General features: G+C 44.1%; 2 protein-coding genes across 7 annotated transcripts in view; one reads left to right on the forward strand and one right to left on the reverse strand.

Annotated features, from left to right (window-relative positions):
- The window catches only part of LOC144942591 (myosin light chain kinase, smooth muscle-like), a 56190-nt gene extending 52356 nt beyond the window's left edge, over positions 1–3834 (reverse strand). For both annotated transcript variants that reach the window (XM_078869441.1, XM_078869440.1), the window contains exons 1-2: positions 3787–3834; positions 3540–3647 (exon numbers count right to left, since the gene is read on the reverse strand). In XM_078869441.1, the coding sequence (XP_078725567.1) occupies positions 3540–3568 (29 nt within the window). In that variant the 5' untranslated portion in view covers positions 3569–3647; positions 3787–3834. The remainder of the gene's footprint in view (positions 1–3539; positions 3648–3786) is intronic.
- Positions 3835–4153: 319 nt separating this feature from the next.
- SLC12A8 (solute carrier family 12 member 8) overlaps positions 4154–24814 on the forward strand; it is a 29447-nt gene continuing 8786 nt past the window's right edge. Inside the window, exons 1-9 of one of the 5 annotated variants that reach the window (XM_078869443.1) lie at positions 4154–4207; positions 11175–11477; positions 13481–13758; positions 16021–16167; positions 20055–20246; positions 20671–20902; positions 22315–22428; positions 23098–23185; positions 24375–24462. In XM_078869443.1, coding sequence (XP_078725569.1) covers positions 13597–13758; positions 16021–16167; positions 20055–20246; positions 20671–20902; positions 22315–22428; positions 23098–23185; positions 24375–24462 — 1023 coding nt within the window. In that variant the 5' untranslated portion in view covers positions 4154–4207; positions 11175–11477; positions 13481–13596. Of the gene's footprint in view, positions 4208–4640; positions 4921–8335; positions 8369–11174; positions 11478–13480; positions 13759–14037; positions 14146–16020; positions 16168–20054; positions 20247–20670; positions 20903–22314; positions 22429–23097; positions 23186–24374; positions 24463–24814 lie in introns of those variants that run through there. The other 4 variants (XM_078869455.1, XM_078869448.1, XM_078869444.1 and 1 more) reach the window with 4 other exon arrangements.

A 24814-nucleotide genomic window follows, 5' to 3' on the forward strand; every position in this document is an offset into this window, starting at 1 on the left:
AATCAGTGTCGGATTCCCAAACGCTTACGTCGTTTTATTTTAGCACAGTGTGTACCGCACAATATTTTTTTTTATAATTTGTATGTTTTTTTTGGAAGTCACAATGCTTCGCCAACTTACCAACGAATATATTCTCTGAAAAATATATCGGCTACATATTTTAAGGAAAATCTGTTTAAAAGTTAAAGGAAAATGTTTGTACTACCACAATGTAGGATGTGTTTCAGTGACAAATTAATTAAGGGGTTATTTTGAAAATTGCTAAGAATAAATTGTATGATTTTCAACGCTGAAACTCTAGAATAAAATGAAAAAAGAATATAACATTTTCTTTTCTGGAGCATACAGTCTCAAGATCAAGCAGTGTAAAACTCTGATTCAGGCATTATAGAACTTCTGCCAACATATGGTAGATTCTCCTCCTGACTATCCAGCTCCATTTCATATATAGCAACAGCAGAACAGTGTCCAGTCAATCAACTATTTCTACGTTTCTCAGAGCTGTATTTTTGGCAATGAGAGTTGATACATTTGACATTTTTTGTGAAAATGTTGTGCTTAATTCTTTGAGACTGAGGTCAGACCACCAAACTTGCCGTACATCAAAGCCTTTTCAAATTTTTTTCCCTTTAATTGTGATGAAAGGTCATTGCCCAGAAAATAACGTTTCTCGTGTATTTTTCAATTGCAATATGGCAGTGCCTGGTGATAATAGGTATAGACAATCTCAGCTTAAAATTTTTAGAATAGGCAGCTACATTTATCCAACCTTTCCATGAAGTCAACACGTAACCACATCAGTATTAGCTAGGCCTGTAATAATTTGCCCCGCTCACCATTCAACGAATTGCCAGCTTTAAGGATTGCAATTCACTTCAATAATCGATTATTATTCTTATCATTGTAGTAGATGTAGCACCCTCTCGGCTAGTGGAAAATAACCGATTCTTAGACACACGATTCGTTGCATGTATCATGGACGTAGCATTCTACTTTAAATTTATTAATAGACGTTTCTTTACACCCCAAGTATTAACTATCCATGCCACTCAGCCACCTATTTGCATGCTTTTTAAGCTATGTGTCATATACGTACACAAAATACAAGTTTGGGCATAGCTCGGAAGAGTTTTTTTTTTGCCACATCAATTGACAAAACATAATTTAAAGCCTTCTTAATTTGAGCTAAATATTTTCTAACTGTGGGGTGCAGTGGAGTGGTAGCACAGTGGTTAGTGCACTGAACGATAAACCCTGCACTTCACTTCAATTCCCTGCCACGGCTATAACATCATCAGTGGGGAGAGATATTTGAACTGGTTTAGGACCTTGTCTTCCACATATCCACATTGACCAGCTTGACGAATTATGGTCAAACAATCCCCACTTTGTCGGGAGACCTTTGTCCAAGAGTGGATTGACAAAGGGCTGCAAGTAACCTTTTTTTTTCATTTGTGAGGTAAGCAGCTTTGCATGCTCTCACCAACGGTAACACATCATTGTCACAATGAAATAAAGATGTAAATTGTGACGTGGAACATTAGTCCATTGAGGGGGTGAGAGCTGCCACGCAAAACTAAAATCTGCAGATGCATTTGCTCGTGGAAATGTCGTAAAATACTGGGCATCTTTTCATCGTAAAATACTGGGCATCTTTTCATCGTAAAATACTGGGCATCTTTTCATCGTAAAATACTGGGCATCTTTTCAAAGGTAATCCAATGACAAGACCTATGAAAAATGCCCCGAAGTAGTCTGCCAGATCACGTTATTTTACAACTATGGACTGTATATTGAAAACAAAATGCCTCATTTTCTCTCTTAAATTAGTACAAAACTAGGTGCACGTGGGTCAACATGAAAAATGTCATCTAAACTGGGAGGCATGGCAATTCTTAATTTATCTGGTCATTAGTTTATTTCAGTTTTAAGGCTTTCATATTCACGTGAATGTACACACATTAATACGTGCATTACGATTAAACATATACAACTTAAGAAACTTTTCAATGCGAATACAACAAATGTTTTGGGTTTCTTGTCAGAGAATTAAATCACATGTTTTTGAAATTTACCACATCTTCAGGGTCAAGTGCAGTGTCCCAATGCGATCGAATGAAGGCTAAACTAACGTTGCCTAATTTAAAACATAATGCAGCCGGCTTTAACACAGAAAAAACCAACGTTATCTCTAGCAGCTGCGCAGTCACGATAGGACTATGCACTGTTACTGAGATGAAATAAGGAACACATACAGTATATACAACGGAACTCAGCCAATCGTCTCCCAAGGGTAAAACGTACAGCACCACGTTGTGGAACGTCAACACAAGCCGTCTTACGTGGGACTGGTCCCTGCCATGGGAACTTGGAATTTATTTCTAGCTCAGAATCACCCTAATGGTCATTTGAGAAAGAACAACTTTGGAATATAAATAAAATACTATACATTACTCTAAAAGTAAAAAAAATGTAGCCCTGCAATTACAATTACTTGCCTCTCGCCACCGCTGATGAAAGGGCCTCAAGAGGGAGCCCAAGATACTCGCTGTTCTCGGGGGTATTTTGGCCTACTCTTTTACCCTGGCTAAGCATAGTGGAAGAGGTGGGGGTACCCACACTTGACTCCACCACCTACAACCTTCCAATATGTATCAATTTCTACTGCTGCATAGACAGAGGAGGGGAATTTAAGAACCGTACCAATTATTTCAACTGCCGCACCTGGGGGATTGGACGGCCTACCTTTGGATTAAAAGTATGTGACAAAGAGCTTTATAGCTCATCGGATTCCTCCAGTATAAATACATATTCTGATTCTGACACCACAGTAGTATGCATTGTATTATGTAAAAAAAAAATATATAAAATGAATGTCTACGCAAAAGAAAAATAACTTTAGCAGTCTTCAGCAATAGATGATGCGGGTTGGCGTGCATTTAAACCGTGGGCGGTATTCACGATTAAGAGAGAGGCAATTAAGGCGAAGATCTGCCAGGAGGCGTGAGCAGCAGCAACAAGCGAGGAGGAGGAGAGGGGAGGATGAAAGATGAGATAAAGTTCACAGACGCAGAGAAAGGAGAAGGGAGTGATGGCATCAAAGAGATGAGTGGGAGTAAAGGTATGAAGAACTACAAAGAAGACGACGCGAGATCTTGCAACTGATATACAAAGTGAATGCAAAAGGTGCATTTCTTGTTGAAAGCATACCAGGTCTTTTACACAAACGCTGCGACCAAAAAACGGCGATAAAAAAAATCAAGCAGCGTTTGTTGAAATGAGCTTACTTTTATTCAATAACTTAGTTGGCGACACTACCTTGGCAGGAGCGCATGCGAGCACAAATTACAAAAAACAAACCCGACACGTTAGTCAAAAGCACTGCACAAAGGAGGAAAACATATCTATAATTGGACGACGTTTTGGACAGCGTCCACGTTTCAAAGCACATCGATTACGTGAATTAGACAGGAGGCACCAATGAGAAAAACCAGGCATGGAAACATTGCTGTGTGCCCGGTATGCAACCGTTGACTCACGTCCAGGGCGCGTCGTCTCTCCCCTGCATTCTTTGACACGGCGAAGCGATGTGGCCAGCCAGGTAAACACGCACTCAATGCCGAGCGGCTAGCCAGGTGTGTGGTCCACTACGGAGAGGCGAGAGAACGGACATTGCGTGGGTTTCCAAACACATTGCGAACAAAAAAAGTGAGTGAGTGAGCTTCAGGTGCGCGTGTGGGACCACGGGTGGGGTAGCGGGTACCGCTACGCTGCTGCGCTACGAACCCGGCGACGCGAGTTCGATTCCCGCTCACGGCCAACGCCGCTGACGATTATCTGAACCGGTCCTGGCCCCCCATCCTCCCTCCCTCCCCTAGGTCGACTCAGCCTCAAATGAGTACCCGGTGCGGCGTCTAAACGTCGCCACTACGGGAGACAAAGGCGACCGGGCGTGGTGCTGGCCACCCACACCATCTCGTGCGCCGTTCCGGCCTTCGTGGGTGCTACTCGCTAACAGCACTTGCCCCAAATAGTCTGTGAAGGCTACACGGAGGCTCTTTGTCTTGTCCGTGTCACTCCGACACTGAGACGCACGCGCGCTGCAGCTCCACCGCAACGCGCGTCTGTGCGCAGGGTCGAGTGAGCGCGCTTGGTTTTAAGGAATGCAAATATCAGAGCTGTTAAACATAAACAGAGCCGGTCGTGGGTGGGTATACGTGTGTGTGCGCGTGAGAGTATTTTGTGTTGTCGCGTGCTTTTAACAGTCCGAGTACAATGGAAACACCGACTTGCTCAGAATACGGCGAGCGAGTTATTGTTTTTTGTTTTGAGAAGTGACCACGAAGAGTTTGCCGCAACCATCATCATCAATGCCTCTCGGCAGGCACCCGTGCCCGCTCAGTCGTCGTGTGTGCGACAGTGACGGCGCCTGTCAAACCGGCTGAAGGAGAGACATCGGCGTGGAAAAGGAACGCGCTGCGCATCGACCGCGGTGTGAAAACTTCAAGGCGTCTATCGTTGCGACGCCGCGTTTGTGTTTTCTCCAATACCGCCTCTCAATGCCGTTCGCCCGACTCGCACACGCCACGCAACACCGCAGGCAGGCAGGCGAACGCGCTCACGGTTACGACAAAGAAAGTTTCGTCCATAATAGTTCATCAAGTTTCGCATCAAACAAAATACGACGTGACCATCACAGAATACAGTGCTGTGGTGATGTCCAAAGATCACGCCTTGATGTTGCTGCTGCTGCTGTTCCTGATGCTGCTGCTGCTGTCCCTGCCTGAAGAATGCCTCCTGCTTCTGCTGTTGTTGCCGTCTGCAGCAACGGTATGTACTGTTGATGCTGCTGCCTGCAAGATTGATACGTGCTGCTGCTGTCTGCAAGATTGATACGTGCTGCTGCTGCCTGCAGCGATGGTATGTGCTGCTGCTGTTGCTGGCAATGGTATGTGCTGCTGTTGCTGGCAATGGTATGTACTGCTGCTGTTGCTACTGCCTGCAGCAATGGTATGTGCTGATGCTGCCTGCCTAGAGTGAATGATGGTATGTGCTGCTGCTTGTCTGCAGTGAATGGTATGTGCTGTTGCTACTGCCTGCGGCAATGGTATGTGCTGCTGCTGCTGTTGCTGCTGCCTGCCTGCAGTGAATGATGGTATGTGCTGTTGGTGCCTGCCTGAAGTGAATGGTATGTTCTGCTGCTGCTGCTGCCTGCCTGTAGTGAATGATGGTATGTGCTGCTGCTACTGCCTGCCTGCAGTGAATGATGGTATGTGCTGTTGGTGCCTGCGGTGGCAGCAGCGTCCTCTGAGCACGGGGTCGCGCCCTCCCTTGTGACGCGGCCTGGAGCCACGCCCACATCCCTCCCGTGCGCGCGACCACGTGTCCATCAGAAGCGACGACAAATTAAAAAAACAACTCAACACACGTGCGACGGTTCGAGGCGCGTGTTCCTTCTCACGGCACATGCATTATAGCACATACATGCCGGTGCACGACTCCCAACGCAGTACAGTGTCACCGAATAATGTGTTTGCTAACATACACTCGATGGATTCGGGCAAGTAACCGTGCACCAATAGATTCATGCCGATTATTTGCACTCATGATAGATGCACCGAATCGCGCGTCTAAGATTAGATATATTATTTTAAATGTGTGGTTCGCCCATCAAACTGTGAATCCGGCTACTGGAGTTCGATTCTTGGTCAAGGCTGACATTTGTGGCGCGTGGTATCTGAACCGATCCTGAGAGTCCCGCATCACCAATCCAGCCTTGCGAACACCCATCGCCAATCCCGAGTACAATCAAACAACCCACTTACTATTTAAAAAAGGGGACTATTTTGTCGTATTACACACGTAGTGTCGTACCTGTCCCTCCGCTTGGCGCGGACAGCCCCGGAGATTAAATCTCCATGGGCAGAAGGTACTTCTGGTGGAACGGCAGAGATAAATATCAAAATAAAAACAATCCCACAACTCCTGGAAGCCCCTTCTCGAGAGAACCTGGGACGTTTAAATATCAGAATATGTATTTATAGAGGAGGAATCCGATGAGCGATAAAGCTCTTCTTCACGGATGTTCAGTAGCGCTGGGTCAGAACGTTACAACAATAAAACATACGATAGGAGTGCAAAGTATGGGAAAGGTAAGCAAATCATTAAACAACATACAATTAAACTAACTTATTATTTTACCAGTTAAAGCCCATTGAGTTGTTAGCTTATTTTTCAGAAGCGACCTGGCCACAAATGGTAACTCAACGAAGTGGCTTATCATGTGCTTAAGGTAAGCTTAGGAAGCCCTTCTCATTAGAAATCTTCTAGCAGATAGTAGCATCTTCCAACGACAGTAACGAGAATTGACGTCTTTCGGAGGAAGATCTTCCAGAAAAAGGCCACGAGTCGTAATCCATCTCGTGGAGACGCCATCTTCGTCAGAGCGCAAGTCCAGGGCGCATTAAGCGTCGCTAGGGCCGCGCTGCTCCCTGCAACTACACCTGACAAATTATACCTGGGAACTGCCACGGGCAGCCTGAAGATCAATGGAGACGGGCTTGGAGACACTGCGATGGGTTTGGAGAGTAAATCCATCGGGCGATATGCCAGAATTCTGGCAAAAATCGCCTAATGATGCTGGATGTAATGACCAGCGAAACGTTTTGCTCAAATTGTAAATGTGAATGTACTCTCCAACACACTGGAGGGTTAAAGTAGTAACTAATTGGCACGTTTTGTTTACATGGCAAACCTTACTAGTTGGCGGTGTCGGGTGGTGACGGGTTAACGACACATTTATACGATCTAACCCAAAAGCCTTTGTTATGCCTAATATTGGCCGCGAAAGGCTGCGTGTTCAAATTAAAGTCAATTAATATCCCTCCTTTCACCAGAGTATGTCAAGATGGGTGATCACAGCACCCTTGTGGTGCCGCATAGGTAACGTGTGACTCGCCAGTCATTGTGTGAACCTCGGGTCGGTGTTGTACATCGATGTATTTGTACGTCGAGCCCTTTGTAAACCCACCGCGAGATGACAGCCTCCACACGCATTGCTTGTTATTTGACCATACTTAACGGTGGTCAGTGGGAACATGGAAGTACAGCACAGCAATGGATTTGGATGCACTGCCCTCTGCTGCCCGCGTGTTGGTGTGAACGCGTATGCGGTTATCATTGGGATGCTCTCGGCACAAAGAGCAGCTGGGCAGCTTTGCGTTTGTTTCCTACAGCAAGCGAATGGAAACGTTACTGTCATGTCTTAGTCTTGGCCGAGTGTTAATTTCCTGAAACGCTTTCAAAACTCTTCGTCTCCAATATACAGTTTATGCATATTTTTTTCAGTTCGACCCATTAGTGTCTTTGGCCGCACAAACACACGCGCAGATATTTTCAGAGTGAAAGCGAAGAGTACATAGCGGCGTGCACAGAGGTCATTCCCCGATTGCCTGAGATTATCAGCCAATCTCACTTCAAAGCCAATCATTGCCTATCTCACCTAAACGTCATCAGTCCAGTCTATACAAGACCACCCCAATGTCATTACAGCCCAACACATCCTAGCCTAACATGTGCAGGATATCTAACTCACTTTATTAGAATCCAGCACATTATTATAGCTCATCCAAATGCAGCCTGATTATAGCCCGGCACAACTTATCCCATATCATCTTGTCCATCTACAACTCTTTACATCACAATTTATCATAGAATGGCAATGCCTGAAACAGCCCACGTAGCCCATCACATCTCAACTCAACTTCAACACAGCCCAACCCACGTCAAACCAACCCAACTATCCCATTAGAGCACAGCCCACGTAAAACCGGCCCACCTAACCAAATAATTGCACCTTAACTATACTGTCCAATTCATGTCAAAGCAGCCCATCGTTACGTAAACACAGCCCAACCCATATCAAACCAGCCGACCGAGCCTGTGGCAACCCAGCCCATGTCAAATTAGCCGACCCATTCCACCGTAAGTTAATCGCAGGAAAAAAAATCATGCAATGGAACTAGTATTTGCCAAACATCCCAATGTTACCAAATTAGATTTAAATTATTCAATTGGGATTAGACAGCGACTACGCCCCCTACGGCAATAACTTGGCAGGGTCTTGAAAAACAGTTGAGATACAGAGTAAGGCTTTCCTGTGTAAGCAAGCGTACACTTTTTTTAAACAGCCCAGCCCATGTCAAAGCACCCACGTCAATTCCACCTTAACCTAATCACTGCCCAGATCACGTAAAACCAGCCCACCCAGTCCGTCACAGCCCAACCCACACCTGACGCGCTCAGGAAGTTGGCCAGGCACAGGTGCAGTTACAGGTGGTGAGAGTCAGTGGGGATCCCCAGCCGACAGGTGAGTGACTTTGACATCCTTAGTAACACCTCGTCGTATCACACGCAAATTAAAGCGTTGTGAGCGAAATGAGCGATGAAGGGGTTTCAGCTGCCCAGGCGGCATGGCTGCTGTTTTGAGGATGTGCTTACACCTACCTGGGCTGAACGAGCCCGGTGTGTGTGTGTGTGACCCGGCTTGAAGGGTTTAGCACTCAACCCTTGCGGGTGACGTGGAACATTGCGTCGCGTCTGTAAAGCAGCAGGCAAGCGTCGCGTTTGAGATTTCTCACCCGCACGACGTTATCGGAACGGCCCGAAACGAAACAGGATACCTCTCTTTTAAATTGGCCATCCCGTGTCGTAATGAACGACTTATTTAGCAACGGTCAACGTGTGCTAAGTTACACGTAGTCGGCTATGTGTGTGTAGATATGTAAAATGATCAATTAAATAAACACGTGTCGGCCACATGCCCGTCTTCCCAGCATACAATCGAACGATATGAACGCTGTGTCCTAACAACATGCTAGCTGCCGTTGTCGTGTTTTATAGTACACGTAGCAAAGGCAACGGTTGTTAATGGTTATCTTAGACTTTTCCAAAGACATCTGCTCTTTTTTTAAGTTGGTACATTTCAGTACTCGAGTAGCTAGCTGTTCAACATATGTTAGTGGCATATGTGGATACTGTACTGTAATGCACAGTACTGTAAGGATTACAATTGCTCAGCAAACCCACACATATCTAATGAGTACTGCATTATCAGTGTAACAATTGTTTTCATTATCTCCAGAAGAATTCCGAGCTCGTCAGATCTCGGAAGTTAAGCGTGTTGTAGCCTGGTTAGTCGACTTATGGGAGCCTGCCTGTGAATACCAGGTGTTATAGGCTTGTGCTCCGTGGTGCTCAGAAGTACACGAACGGATTCTTCAACCTGTACCTCATACGGCTTTTCGAGTGTTGCTCCCTTGCACGTGAGTAGATGTTCTCTGGGTACTCCGGTTTCCTTCCATATGCTAAACCCTCGTGCAAATGGCCAAACATTTCAATGCAAGACTCTCCATGGGACAAAAAGTATTGTGCATAAATACATGACAATCGTATGAATACTGCAGAAGGATAATGACCACAGCTGTTCCATACATCAATATACCCATACAATAGTCTATAGAATCATATGATATTCTAATGTATAGAGATATCATGTATGGGGACATTAAATGTCATCATCCATGCTCTATCCAGTGCTGGATGAGGGTCTCACCAGGTCATCAACATCCCTCAATAGCCCTGCGACATAACCATCTGCCTCCTGTACATGTATCTGATCCAAGTAATATTTACTGAGTGAAACTCATCTGTATTTTCAGTAGTATGATCGAGCTTTTTTTTCCTTCCAAAAAGCACTCCTACCTGCTATTGCTAACTCTTTCGTTCATAATTTTGCCCCCAGTCCACCTTTCTTCTTCTTCCTAGCGTTGTTCCCGCTCTGGCACAGGGTCCGCTTTTCGACATTGTCTTCTCCATTTGGCTCGGTCCAGGGCATCTTCGGGGGATGCGTTGACCGTCTTCATGTCTTCCTTTATTCGATCGATCATCCATCGCTTCTTCGGACGTCCGCGTGGACGGCGGCCCTCTGGCTCAATACGCATGGCAGTCTTGGCCACTGATAACTCTTCACTTCGCATCACATGGCCGTATCACCGAAGCCTTGCCTCAAGCATCTTGTCCGCAATGGGGGCCACACTAAGTCGCTTCCGAACGTCTTCGTTCATGACACGATCCCATCGAGTCAGTCCAAGGCTCCATCTTTAATTATGATTAATTGGACCTGACTCAACACAAGTTGTGTTGCCTCGACAAGCACCTCCATATGTTTCGCAAACCTATTGGATACTTTACAAACATCATTGCCATTCAAATGTTGTGTTTCTTCTTATATATTGGTGTCGTCCATAACTCTTCCATGCATGTAGGGACGATGGTGGATCGGGCGGGTGGGGGCATCGAGACATCACAGGAACTCTTAAGGAAAGGAGGCGGGCCTGGGCAGGGACGATGATCGATGGACTAGATGAGTAACAATGAAAGCCAAATGAGTTCAGGAACGAACGCGTCCGGGAGAACGACAACTGTGGAGATGGAGAGATGAAATCAGTTCATGTTGAAGAGTGAGATGGAGTGTGGCCTTGCAGGAACGTGAGAGATATCGATAGCATGTGGGGGCCTTCATCTAGCAGTGGATAGGCTAATAATGGAAGTATTTGTTGGTGAACATTTGTTTCAAAGGTGGCATTTTCATCATACCGTACTGTACTGTAAAATACACTGCTACATGCAGTGCTGTGTGTGGCGCAAGTCAATCTGTTCCGTGGAAAATGCAGTTTGGTGTGGTCAATTGTAGCCTTTGTACATTCTCCCAGGAGGTGTGGGCTGTGTCTCACTCCAGTGGGTGTCGGCCCCCATCACTGTCGTCAGCCCCTTAACCAGGGCACTTAGCCTGGAGCAGCAGATCAACATCCTGTTCAGTGCAATACAAATACACTGCATACAGACGTATTCATCAACGTCGTCATCGTCACATGCACCACCCCCTTGTCTTGAGTGAGAGCTGTGTCACTCGGTTTCACGACTCGTTTGCCATAACAATACTATTCTCGACGAGCCAATGTTGTACCTAGAATGCAAATGTTAAACACTTTGATGATTAAATGAAAGTGTTGTGGGGTTGGGGGTGGAGTGGGGTGGCATTGGGTGGCCGGACTGAGACACTTGTGCCAGTGATTGAGTTCTGAATTGGCTTTCTCCCTCCCTCCCTTTCGCAGGCTATGTAGTTGCCTGGAAACAAACCACATCTCAACGTCATTTGACCAGGTCGTGGACGGAGTTTTCAAAGCCTCAGCAGTGGCCCAGGGGCTGTTCCATGGATTCATCGTCCGGCAATGCGACTGTGCATGACGGGAGTCATGTTAAAAAATAGCTGACTGTTCCCTTTTAAACATTTCGCTGACATTATCTTGCCCAAGCTGAATTTTTGTCCTTTCGTATTTATTTATTTTTATGGGCCGTTCGTGACACTAGTGGTTCAAGATCTCATCACACGAAAATGAAACATCATCTCAATTTTGGTAAGAGCTCATTTTGTGTACTTTATTTTTTTACACGTGGGACTGCCTGTCAACGGTACGGTGTTAAATGTTAGGTTGTCACCATAAGTCACAAACGGGTGACCATGCAGTGCAATTATTCAATACTGGATGATGGTTAATAGTTGCTACTTTAGTATGGGTATAACAACACTGTAATTCCATTATAAAATGTTGAGATTGAACTTAAAACCTTGTAATGGACATTAATAATAAACATTTTAAATTAAAAATGTTTGTCAGCGGACTTCTGGATGAAGGCCTCCCCCATGCTGTGTTGGGCATGGGAGTTGTTTGACCATACTTCACCGTGGTGGTCAGTGCAGGTTGAAGTGGATCAGATATCATTCACCACTGTGGCCAGCAATTGAATTTTGGTCCAGGGGAGTTCGTTGTGCAGTGCAGCAACCACTGTGCCACTACTCCACAAGCGCATTTGAATACTGTAATGGGTTTTATTATTGTACAGAGTGTACTGGATTTGTTCTGAAAAAATGTGTGCTCACTTATTGTGTTTGCTTTATGGTTCATTTCCAAACAGATGTGTATTCTAATAACGCTTCTTAAGCTCTATGCTTGGAAGAGGATTTTTATCTTTTAGTTGAAATGCTTTTAGGGTCTTCATGGTCACTGATGATAGAATATCAAGGACAATTTTCTTGTTTTGTTTTCTGTTTAAACAGGAAACAATTTGGGTAATATTTTGCTGAAATGAAAACTGTGTTTTATTGGGGCTTGGAGACACTTTGGAAAATTCCACTTTTTGCTATACTGTAAAGTATTTTGTACAATTTCCATATTCTGCATTAGGACATTTGTTAAAACTAGGGCTGTAGTGGATATGCACGCCTATAATCAGCACTTTGGAGGCAAGGATTGGTGGATCGCACAATGCTGTGAAACTCCCTTCCCGTAGGCGTTGAGGTGCCGTACCCTGGCTCGCCAGGACAAGGCAGTACAGCAAGTAGACGATTGTGTTGTGATTGAAACGTCGTAGTTTTTTGTTATCTTTTTGTCATTTTCTTTCAACCTATCTACGTGACTTTACCGAAGACCCAAAGAAAATGAATTCCTGCAGTCACGAAAGCTTTAAGTCAAGATTTGATTCGCCATCTGTTTCCATCTGTACGAGTGTAGTCCCCTCGCGTCCGTGGGTTTACTCCGGGTGCTCCGGCTTCCTCCCATATGTATAAACTCCTCATTGATTAGCTGAGATATCTTGAAATTAAAACCCAATGTGGCAGGACCCTTGTTAAAAAGTGTGGCTTTCCTGGATAAATAAGTAAATGATAAATAAACGAAAACCAAGCGAGGTGGTATAGACACCGCTGTGTATATAGTGATTGAGCTTTTGTCATCCTTTTAATGTTTCGTGGCAATATTCTAACGATTCTGTCTATTGATGGTAGAAACTCTTTTAAAAAGACATTTCAGGCAAGAGCACGGTTGGTAATCAATTATTTTATACTTAGATTGACGTATCCACAGCCTTGATAAAAATTCATATCAATTCTATGTAAAATTGAAACGTGAATAATTTTATACTCATAATTGGTTCTGCTGACATTACCATAACAAATGTTTCACAAATAATTGGAGCCCAATGTTTTGTGAATCGAATATACCTTTTGTTCAAAATATTCAGGCATATCGATTGCCTTTTTATGGTTGCCAGTGTTAAAATATGGATTAATTCTGGACTTTAAATGATTGTCTATGACAATTTGTGGTACATTGTACAAGAAAGTTGTTAATAATACAGTCAAGAAGCATAAATTACCATTTAAACATAAAATATGACCATGTGGAGATGGAGCAATGACATGAGCGTGTGTGCAGGAGCTAAATGGATTGTTTCTTTATGAGACCAGGAAGGATTGCAACAAATTGAGGAAACCTTCAACCAGTAGCAGATAGGCCATGGATGATAATACATTTGCTGTATTTAATAAACAAGATATAATTGTTTTTTTTATTTGCTGTAGGTATCCATGGAAGCCCATACCCTTAGAAACCGGCGAATGATCGGCCGAGTTCATCCCGACTCCAGAGGCGGCACATAAACGCACGGGCACAAGGGTCATCACGTCCTCAGGTCGCCATGTCTGGGGAAGACCAGGGTGACAGGACAGCCCTGCTCGCAGCCGCCACGGCGAAGGCAATGGCTGCAGACGACGCCGACGAAAAGGCCGAGGCCACGGACAGCTATGGCTCCACCAAGGAAAATGGGAAGGTGCAGGACCTCTTCCACGAAGAGACTCAGGCAAGCGATTCCTTTCCCACGCACTGTCGCCTGTGCCGTGAATCTGTTGTTATGCACGCGATCAGTAGTGCGTAATAGCCACGCGTCATTGTTTCTTGGAGACGGATGCCCGCACACACTAAAATGCTCTGTACGATGGTGATATTTGCCCCTTTTGATTTATTTAAGATTCTGCCCACTTGCTGTGCTGTTCTGCTCTGTACTGTCAGCGATCGGTGATCTCGATAACTTAACACATTGCAACAGGCTTGGGCTTGGGGTGCATGGTGGAAAGCCAAGTTACTTGCGAGGAAGCCTTCCCTCTTTGGCACGTGGACGGGAGTGTTCACATCCTGCCTCGTCAACATCCTTGGGGTTGTTTTGTTTCTCAGGACGGGCTACGTGGTGGTAAGGAGATGTCTGGCTGCAGCTTTTAGAGAAACTGATGTTACTGTGACTAATCTACACTTCAGAACCTCTCAGAATCTGCTCAGCTTAACTGTGAATATATTTACTTTTCTGCCAGGCATCCGCACACCCATGGGCAAAATGTTAAATGGACTTTGATGTAGAAAAGGCACTGATGGGTAACATTCATCATGATTTCATAAATTATAACTTTTTTTATTATCCCCACACTTTGGAGGAGAATCACCAGAGATCACTGATTGTAAGTGTAGATAATGGGATACACGGCGAGTGATGGTGCTGTGGTTAGTTGGGCAAACCTGGCTACTGGAGTTCATTGGTCACTTGAGTTTGGTTCCAGCCAATGGCTAACAACAGTGATATCTGGGACCTTCTTTTTGCCAAGCCGGACTGACCAATGTGGTGAAGTTTGATCAAACAACCTCCATGACTGCCACGGCATGGAAAATCTTTCATTTAGCAGTGACGAAAGTTTGTAAAAAAAAAATTATGTTAATGGTATAATTGACTGCGCTGGCCGTTACAACTTTGCACCTGCTTTGTGGGAGTGGCTCCAAATGAAAACATGTGAATATGACTCATTGTAATTTTTATATGTAAGGTTGTGTTATATTGATACTGAGCCTGGCAGAAAGATAAATATATTACATTTAATCATGTCACCTCTTAGTGGCTGCATTAAACATATTTTTTTCATTTCAGATCACATTTCATTTATCAACACATGCTGACATATACACACTTTAATTCCTCTTCATGTATGTATGTTGAACTTCTTTCGCACCATACATAGCCAATCTTGCTAATCAGTGGTGCGGGGGAAGGACAACGAACTAACACAAAAAGCAGTTCTAAAGAAATCCGTTTTTAATATCGATGATTTGAAAGTGCTTAGCTCCAGTGGCTTCCTAATATCCAGAGGAAGAGCGTTCCAAATGGTGCAATTTGTCGACCTTTATGTTGAAAATTGAAGAGGTAGTAACCATGTGGGCATGAGTCCTTGACCCAACTCAAGCTACGTTTCTCCGTCTCCTGACACTCCTACAGCCACCCAGCCAAAACATCATATAAAACAAAATAAATGTGCGAGTTACAGTACTTATGGCATTGGAAGCATCTACTTTTTCCCCGAAAATTTGACACATTTTTATTCAGTCAGTCGGTTTATTTTTTCTGAAGCCCATTGAGCTAAGATACTTTCTTCAATGGCTACCCAGCCAAACTGGCAATGAACATCATTATCCATTGGCGACGATGTTAATATTGTGACACTACAGCACGATTTGCTTTTGTGGTACCAAACTGCAATGACAACTGAATGCTACACGGATGGCTCAGGAAGGGGCCTTGGCAGTTGTCACTGCCGAGTTCAGGCTATGGCTGTCTGAGTGTTCATTATTTAGGCATGCAATGTGCGTTGCCAGTGGCTTCCTAAATATAATTTATCTTATCTTGTGCTAATACAAACATATAACGGATACCCCTATTGTCTGCTTATCTATTTTGTTATCTTATCTTAGATTTGCAATAAAATGTTTTTTTTGCTGAGGCTCCTCACCATAGTGTGCAATGTAGCACATCCCTTAGTAGTGCATTTTGCTGCTCTATTGTTAGTGTTTGGCTGAATCGTAGATCCAGTTTCATAATTTATTTGTTTTAAACCTTGCATGCTTGCTGGGGCGGGGGGGGGTGATGAAAATGCTGTGTACACCTCTGCACAATGCTTTTCAACGTCCCATGCAGACCACAAAATCCCAAGTTAGCCGATGAAACCTCTCCTCATCTAACTAGCCCCAGGAAACGTGCCCCTGTCTAACCTCGCAGCTCCTTTCCACCGCCCCTGTGCTGGTGCAGAGCGCTGCGGGTAGCCGGACCCCCTGGTGGAGGAGCCAGTTCTTCGTGCGGGAGCCCGTGCTCTTCGGCATGTGGGACGGTGTCTTCACCTCCTGCATGATCAACATCTTCGGGGTTGTGATCTTCCTGCGCACAGGCTGGCTGGTGGTAGGCTGGGCTGGGACCAGGGAGGCTCCAAGTCGGTGGGGCTATTAGCGGAATTGGCCGAAACTTTTTTTTAATTGGTGCTCAATCGTCAGATCTGGTTAGGCAAACAGTGCATTTCCTGTGTTGGTCTAGACAGAACCTTAGAGGAAGTTTGATTTTCTGTGCAGTCTCTTACTCATCCATATAAACCTAACGTTTATCAGATTTCTGGTCCATCTAATTAAACAAAAATTCCCCCAGACTTAAGTACAGTACTGTATTGCACATGTACATATGTAAGTGTGGATAAAGGCCAAACAAGCATGACATCAAGATGATATGCTATGCTATTAATGGTCAGTGTTTGCAGAGTGGTCATTGGCAGCTTGATGACACTCAGTTCCACGTAATCAGTTGGATTAAGTCATTCTACGTCACTTAAAATATTTAACCCGTGTAATTCAAGAAATGCACTTGTTACCCACCTGGTCTAATGATGTGCACCTGCATTTGCAAATTCTACGTAATTTGCCTATACCAATATTATTTTCATGTCCGGCTCACCGAGTGACCTACACGAGAGGTTGAGATGGGCGCTCCAGGCCTCACAGTGCACACCTTTTGTTAAAGACCATGCCATGCACATGTTCGGAGTCTGTGTTAAGCCTAACTTTTTTGTAAAGAGTGAAACATTTCTAGACATTATATATACATAGGTATTTTTTTGTCGTAGTGTACAATAACCTAGGTATGAATACTTGTGAAATCAAAGAAGTTTAGGAAGAAAAAATAATAGCGCTACTTTTTAAATATCTGTTAAACTTTTATTCTTGTAGTATGATCGCAGTACTCTATCATTGAATGTAACAACAGTAAAATGCCTTTACATATTTTACGATCGACAGTTTTCCACTCAAAATTACATTTGAGACGTGTCCCGCTCCAGGGACAGTGTCTGGCAGGGAGTTTGACGGGGGGGCGGGAGGGGCGATAACACCTGCCAAACGGTAATGTAGGTGTCCTAAGGTGAGCTCAGAGGGGACAGAACCCTCCCATGGAGCAGAAGGGCAAACGTTCGGAGTACCGACCGTTAAAACCGGGCCTCTTGAGCCTTTTGACTTTTTTTCTGGGTTTAAAGCAATATGTGTCAGAAAAGTTAACCTCGGGTTATAAAAGCAGAGCAATGGTATAAAAACAGTTGTGGATGGATTTTCCACCTGGAATCGCTGCGTATCAGAGAAGTACATTTGTGTTTTTAAAAGAGTTTAGTAGCCTACTCTTTCCTGTTCCCAAGAAAGAATGTTCCATAAAATCACCATACTATAAATTAATTTTAATTTTGTATTCGCCTCAAACATTCTGAAATATAATAGTAATGGTAAATGATTTCTAAGAATGGTGAAAACATCCCCAAAACCGACTGTAGCCTCAATGCAGAAAGTGCAACGCTTTTCTGCAAGACTCTCCTTTATTCATGTTGTATTCACTTGCATCAAGGATTTTTAGGTGCAAAGAACATATTTAAATGTTCACTTCTTTAACAGCGCTTTTTAGGTGCAAAGAACATATTTAAATGTTCACTTCTTTAACAGCGCTTTTTAGGTGCAAAGAGCATATTTAAATGTTCACTTCTTTAACAGCGCTTTTCAGGTGCAAAGAACATATTTCAATGTTCACTTCTTTAACAGCTCAATAGTAAATAGCCAGTATGATTGTAAAGATGCAGCCATTGATCAATGAATATGAATCCTTAAACTAAATGATACATGCATCGTATTGCCTGTGTCCTGATGAATGTGTTTCTTATTTGTATGTTGTATGCAATGGGTTCACGTGATCCCTGCAGTCTCTTGAGGCTGCTACATTAATTGCATTGTGAAAAAGAGAAGCGATTCCTGAATATAAATAAATTACTGGGGAATGGGGGGGGGGTGAGTAGTTAAATGTCTAAGAACCAGCATATGGATAAAATTATCCATTATGAACGCAATGTGTGCATTGAAAAGTACGCATGCAAAGTGCATTCCCAAAGAGTAAATGCAGCAGGTTTTACTAACCTAGAGCCTCAAAGAGCCTTTCACTGGCCCGAATAAGTTGACATTTCCCAAATGGAGAGCGAAACGCTCCAGAACATTTGTGCGTGCAAACAGAAATTACCAATTTATCTCTCCAACAAAACAAACCACCAGGGATAGAAGCAATTATTGTTTTTTAAGCGTCCACGTCTCCCGTACGTAAATCAAGGAAACTCTTTGCAGTAATTTTGTGTTTTTGCTGTATGGTGGTTACAGCAGCCTCGCTAGATGAAGCACAGAGCATGAATTACCATGTGGCAGACGTGCGTCATGTCACAGGCGAGCACAAATCCGTTCCGGCTCAAGGGTCATTGGCTGTAGCCCTTGGATGAGGTACATTTGCTCGATGGACGCACGCAAATTCCTTTAGAATATTTATGAAGGTTGAAGGGTATGTTGATTTCACATCTAAAGAGCATGGGAAGAACAGGGCTGTTGCTATACATATATAATAATATATGTTTCAAATGAAAAAGCCACTACATCATATGCCAAAAAATTGTCAACCAATCTCCTATAACACTGTAAAATGGTGTTCTCCAAACAATGCGAAAGTAGATAAGGCTCTCCTACATAGTACAAACATATTGTATAGCTCTGTCATTAGTTCAGTTTGGTTACATGTGCAGTATATTAGTCCACCCGTTGCAAAAGCTGTGAGGCCTTGAGGGCATGGAGCCAACTGTCCTGTTTATTTCTTGGAGCTGCCCTGGCCCTATTCCAGATTAATCCACAGTCTGTAAAAAAAAACACTGGGATTTTTTTTATATTCAACATTGTTGCTGGTAATTAAATTAAAAACTCGTGAGATCATTATGGTATTTATGCTGAAACGGCAATCGTGTCACGAGCAGACATTGTGCTACACGTGTCGCAAATTTTATCCTTACCCGACAGGGTTTTTTTCTTGACCCGTGCATTCTGGTTTTACAGGTCTAGAGCTACTGCTCCTGAAATGTAACTTGTAGTCTGAAACAAAACAACCACGTAACGGATATGTGTCCAAACCCCAAAAACACATAATGACAATTATCCATTACTCTGCTTTAACCACAGTATGCTGAATAGAATTAAAACTTTTTGAAGACACATGTCCTTAGATCAAAGGGAAAGGCGTTAGTGCTGTTCTTTTGTGTATTTTCAAATAACGTTTGTACAGACATTTTATTTGTTTATAAATGGTTGTTAAATAAGGATGAGCTACGGTGTCCTGGATCACAATGTTAAATTAATATGTTAAATAAGACTGCTTAACAGTTTTATACAAATCCTAATACCACAGCAGTCTTCCACATGTTACATTACAGAGAAAATAATACAATTATCCAAAAATAATCCTATTACTACCTCTTTAAACGAATATCACAGCCTGATATAGACCTACACCATTGTATTTGTATTTCTAATGCATTAAAAGTAGATGATGACAGTCAATCATAACATTCATGTCAATACCCAGATAACTTCGTCAAAATTAAGCGCCGCTTTCTGAATAACTTCTATGGACATTCCATCCTAATAAACACCCCTTCCTCGTTTAGACCATCCGGCGTTTCTGTCAGCTCACATTGGCATACAGTTCTCACCGGCTATTGGCATTATAGTATAATTTGAACGAGGGCAATATGCATACGAACTCATGTTCTTGGTTCCTTTGGTAAAGTCACGGAGATAGAAAACTAAAATCTAAATTAAAAGCAAAACACCCACGACGTTTCGATCGAATTCCTGCAGTCATGAAACGTCTGGCGCGACTGCTTCCTGTGTCACCGTGCGAGCCGTCACTCCCATTGACGGCCAGAGTACTTGGCTCGCCATGACTGCCCGTGCCAGGGAAATGCCGGCGTGCTGCTGGGGGTGCTCATGGTGTTCCTCGTGATCCTCGTGGCCCTGGTGTCCGTGCTCTCGGGCATCGGCGTGTGCGAGCGCTGCAAGATCGGCAGCGGCGGCATCTACTTCATGATCTCCACCGTGCTCGGAGGGAAGGTTGGCGGCACCATCGGCCTGCTCTACGTCTTTGGGCAGGTGACGGGCGCACCCGCCGCGCCGCCGACGGAAAATGCTGGGGAGGAATCGTTCGAAGTGGCCTGGAAAAGGAAAAAAATAATAATTCACAGGATATGTCGATGGTTGACCTCCATATCCTTGGCCGATGTACATTTGTTAACCCATCAAACTCCACGAGCTTGTGTGTACAGGTACCCCCTGCAATCGGGACCTTTGTCTAAAAGGTCTCACCTGGTTCTAAATACAGTATAGGTAAATTAATTGACCTGAACACTCAATACATATTTGCAGTGTATGTACTTTCAAGATTGTATCAATAACATAATACTTGCTGTGGTGCAGTGCATAAGGATGACGTTATTTAAACGGAGCGAGTTGCAACTGCTGCACGGAAGATGCAGACACAATCTAATTTCCCATCTCTACTGCGGCTGCTGCTCAGTGCGTAGTGGGCGCTCTGTACGTGACGGGCTTCGCCGAGTCTGTGGCCGACACGTTCGGGCTATCCAACATCTGGGCGGTGCGTGGCATCGCCATCGGGGTCGTGCTGGGCCTCCTTGGCATCAACCTGGCCGGGGTGAAGTGGGTCATCCGCCTGCAACTCGTGCTGCTGGCGCTGCTCGCCGTGTCCATGCTCGACTTCGTCATCGGCTCCTTCACGCACCTTGACCCCGGTGCGTGCGTGTGGCCGAGCTATGGAGTGTGCAGGCGGTGCAACTGTAACGTGGCCCACAGGTTGGAGGGTTATGAAGAGGGGGGAGGGGGGGAGGGTAGGAAGGCAGACAGGGATTCCCCATTTCATCTCTTGTACCAAATCCCGTGCCAATCACTTTACACCGTGGATGTGTGTGTGTACACACGTGACATGGTCTAGAAAAGAGATGGACTGATGTGGTACAGAAAGAGGTGGAGCTGATTGGACTTGCCGATGAATGGTGCCAGCAGTGTCAAGATCGGCCTCTGTGGAGGAGATTCGTGAAGGATGCTGCTGAGGATTTGGAGGCAGTTACACTCCGGCAACAATGCAGGCCAGAGGAGCGATACTCTCAAAAACGAGCAGAGCGGCCGGCGGCAAAAGCGCAGAGAGTTAGCACAGTGGAGAACACAGTTGGCGCATCTGCCAGTCATCGCAGTCAACTCGTGGCACCTGGGTTTGTTCCATGACCTCCTGCCAGCGGGCCTTCGTCACTTCACCTGGCCTCAAAGTGCACCTCGCATAGCACAAGTGCCGTGGTGATATCACCAGCACTTAGTGGTGCATGGCGGTTTTTATGTTACACGTGAATCCGTGCCAAAGAGAGCTGTTGCCAAAGGTGGCAAGCACACTTGGGAAGGTCAGGCATGTACGTCTGTATTGGCCGTTCAAGCCACATTCACACTCAAATTTACCCTTGCACCACTTCTATCCCAGTGGTGGTTTTCTCCAGTATATGGCTGTGTGTACAGGAGCAAATGTGGAAAGGTTTATGGACTGGTTGACAGGGTGTTAACACGTGGGTGATTGGATACGTGGAATAGAGCCTCGGTACTCAACGTCTAGCCCTGGGGAACAACCAGAGGATAGCTTTTAATGCCAACATTTTTTTGCAATTTATTTTATACAGTACGTGTCAATGCACATATGAAGCAAGTGGCCTACGTTATTTGAAATTGATGAACGTTAGACTTGGAAAACTAGACCATGGTATGAGCTCTTTTGTAGAGTTTCAAAACTATGGTATTTGTGTCCAGATGTCGAGCATGCTTGTTCCGGTGTCAAACAATATGCTGGTGGAGTCCAACTGTGTAAAACATTGTCCGCTTTGCACGTGGAATTTTAAGAAATCCCATACCGCTATTTGAAAGATTAGGGCATTGTTTGCCAGCACTGTCGCCAAATTAACGGCACTAGTCAGAGTGACCCTAAACAAAACGGCATGTCCTTGACAAAGACATACGTGTGACCTTCAAACAATTTGAATGGTCTGTGACGACGGTGATCGCATTGTCCTATTCAGCGTCGCTGTATGTAACTGTTCTGAAAGTTAGATATAACAACAACAAAAATGCTGGCATTTTCAGTGGCACTGTGCATGCGTGTGTGCAGAGAATGGATTTGTGGGCTACACCGAAGAACTGTTGAAAAACAACACCTTCCCGGACTACACCCCTGGGGAGAGCTTTTTCACGGTGTTTGGGGTCTTCTTCCCCACTGCAACTGGTAAGCAGATGTGTCAAACTTATGCAGAGACTGATTATGGTATAGGCTACTATTGAGTAATGGTTAGCACACTGAACAGAGGTCACCGGTTCTACCTGCCGTCGCCTCTGTACATCCAGCAGTATAATGACACCACAGTTAGTCGATCTGCAGGTCCTGTACGGTAGGGTAAAGTTTGGGTACTCCCTCCTCTTCCAAGACGGATGGTCTAGAGAGGCTTTCTGGAGTTCCCTCGAGTCGAGGCTCTTCCATTAGCAGGAGCATGAACAAGCAATTGCAGCGCAGCACCTTTACTTTGATTATAATATGATATTTTTTCTTGTCACATTCCTCTATCGGAGCAATTACTAATCGCAGGGCATGGGAACTACATTATTACATTCATATAGATAAATTGCTTTTAATAGCTCCAATAGAGGACTGTAATTCTTAGCTAATTCCCCCAGTTCACTGAAGATAACCCACGATAACTTCATTGGAAACTTGACGGGCAACTTTTGATTGTGTTCATTGTATCGTTTGCCCCACAGAGGGCCACAAAATATACTAAAACAAATTCACTTTTTTCATCCACTTATTGTCTACACTGAAAAAAAACCTATTTTCTGGGCAATGACATTTTAATGTAAAAAAATTATACGTAATAAATCTGACTGTTGCGTGCCTCAGGTGTGATGGCCGGTTTCAACATGAGTGGAGACCTCAAGACGCCATCCAAAAACATTCCCGTGGGGTCCCTGGCTGCAATTGGCATCACGTGAGTGCGAGATGCTTGGGACGCGGAGTGCCCTGCAGTGTCGCCCCCTAGTGGAACACACCGAGGCTCCTATTTTTTACATGGTGGTCCGGATGTATTGTGACCCCCCCCCGCCCGATTTAATCCTCTAAAACTGAAAACTTTGCATACGAATGGCTGTGAAAGCAAAAAGGAATAATTAAAGGGAAAAATGGTTCAGGGTGATTTAATTGCAATCGAGAGTAGTTTAAACTGCCGCACGTGGTAGTTTCAGATCAACGTGCATTGAGTCATATCATAGCAATTTTTATGATTTTTTTTGTATTAACACTCAAGATGTCTAAAAAAAGCCAATAATGCCAGCATTATAGTTTGTTGCAGCTACTCAGACAATGCTTCATTAATCGGACATTAAAGTATGCATATTAATTGTAAGTATAATATAATATAAACTAAATAAATATAGTTTAGGCTAATTAACAAAATAAGTGAAGTGATGAAGAATAGTGATTGTTGAAAACTCATCTCTTTAGAACTGCTTTTTGTGTTTAGTTTGTTGTCTTTCACCCGCACCTCCAATTAGCACGGTTGGCGATGTATGGTGCGAAAGAAGTTCAACATACATACACACATACATAGTTGTCACCTTGTTTCTTTGTTGTTGCTCACATTGCTTATTTTATTAACTAAACCAAATGCATGTCAAGGGCAGGAGGAGAGGGGCATGAGACCGACCCCTGGTGGGTCTGTCTACACATCACATGTGGTACTGGCTTGCTTGCCCAGTATTAACATATTTGAATGTATTTGCTATGGTCTCCTGAACAGAAATAATGCTTTTAAAATATTTAAGCATTGCAAGCACATTAACATTTTTTATACTTGTTTTTTTTTCAATGGAGGTTAAAACAACAGGCATACGTAACATTTTGGAGTTTAGAGTCAGGGTTATTGTTAAAATATAAACTGTGTTGATTTAAAATGGAATGAATTTTGGCAATATTTTCAATAATTTAAACTATCCACTCTTAACCAATATTTCTATAAAAGCATAAAAAAATGTACGTGCGAAATTAATTAATACTTGGCATATAAACTAACTGCCACAGAGCTACTTTTCAAATAGGAATGACTCGTGCCGAAATAAATATTTCCGCTTGAAACAATTCCATGTGTGACACCTGCATGCCCTCTCCCACTGCCTGTCCAGGTGGTTCCTCTACCTCGTATTTGTGCTGCTGCTTGGAGCCACATGCACCCGGGAGGCTCTTCGCGTTGACTTCATGATCGCAGAGAAAGTGCGACCCTTCATTCTAAACTCATTATATCGAATATTTTGACATGGGAGTTTTAATCACACACATTTTGTGTATTTATTGTTTTTTCATTATTTAACGTGTAATATAACAGGTAGATGTGCAGCCCTGTCATTTCTTGTTCACGCCACTGCTGGCTCGAGAGAGCCTGTCTAGAGGGTACTACGCTTACTCTTCACACACTGTACAGATGTCTTGGACGAGATGGGAGTATAGACACCCTGCCCCACCACACACGACCTGCCAATTGACTGTGGTGTCCCCATTTACACTGCTGGGGTGGGACAGGAATCTTGACAATTATTTCAACTGCAGTTCTTGAAAATCGAACCCG

The sequence above is a fragment of the Lampetra fluviatilis genome, chromosome 2, assembly GCF_964198595.1.
Source record: "Lampetra fluviatilis chromosome 2, kcLamFluv1.1, whole genome shotgun sequence".
Taxonomy (NCBI): domain Eukaryota; kingdom Metazoa; phylum Chordata; class Hyperoartia; order Petromyzontiformes; family Petromyzontidae; genus Lampetra; species Lampetra fluviatilis.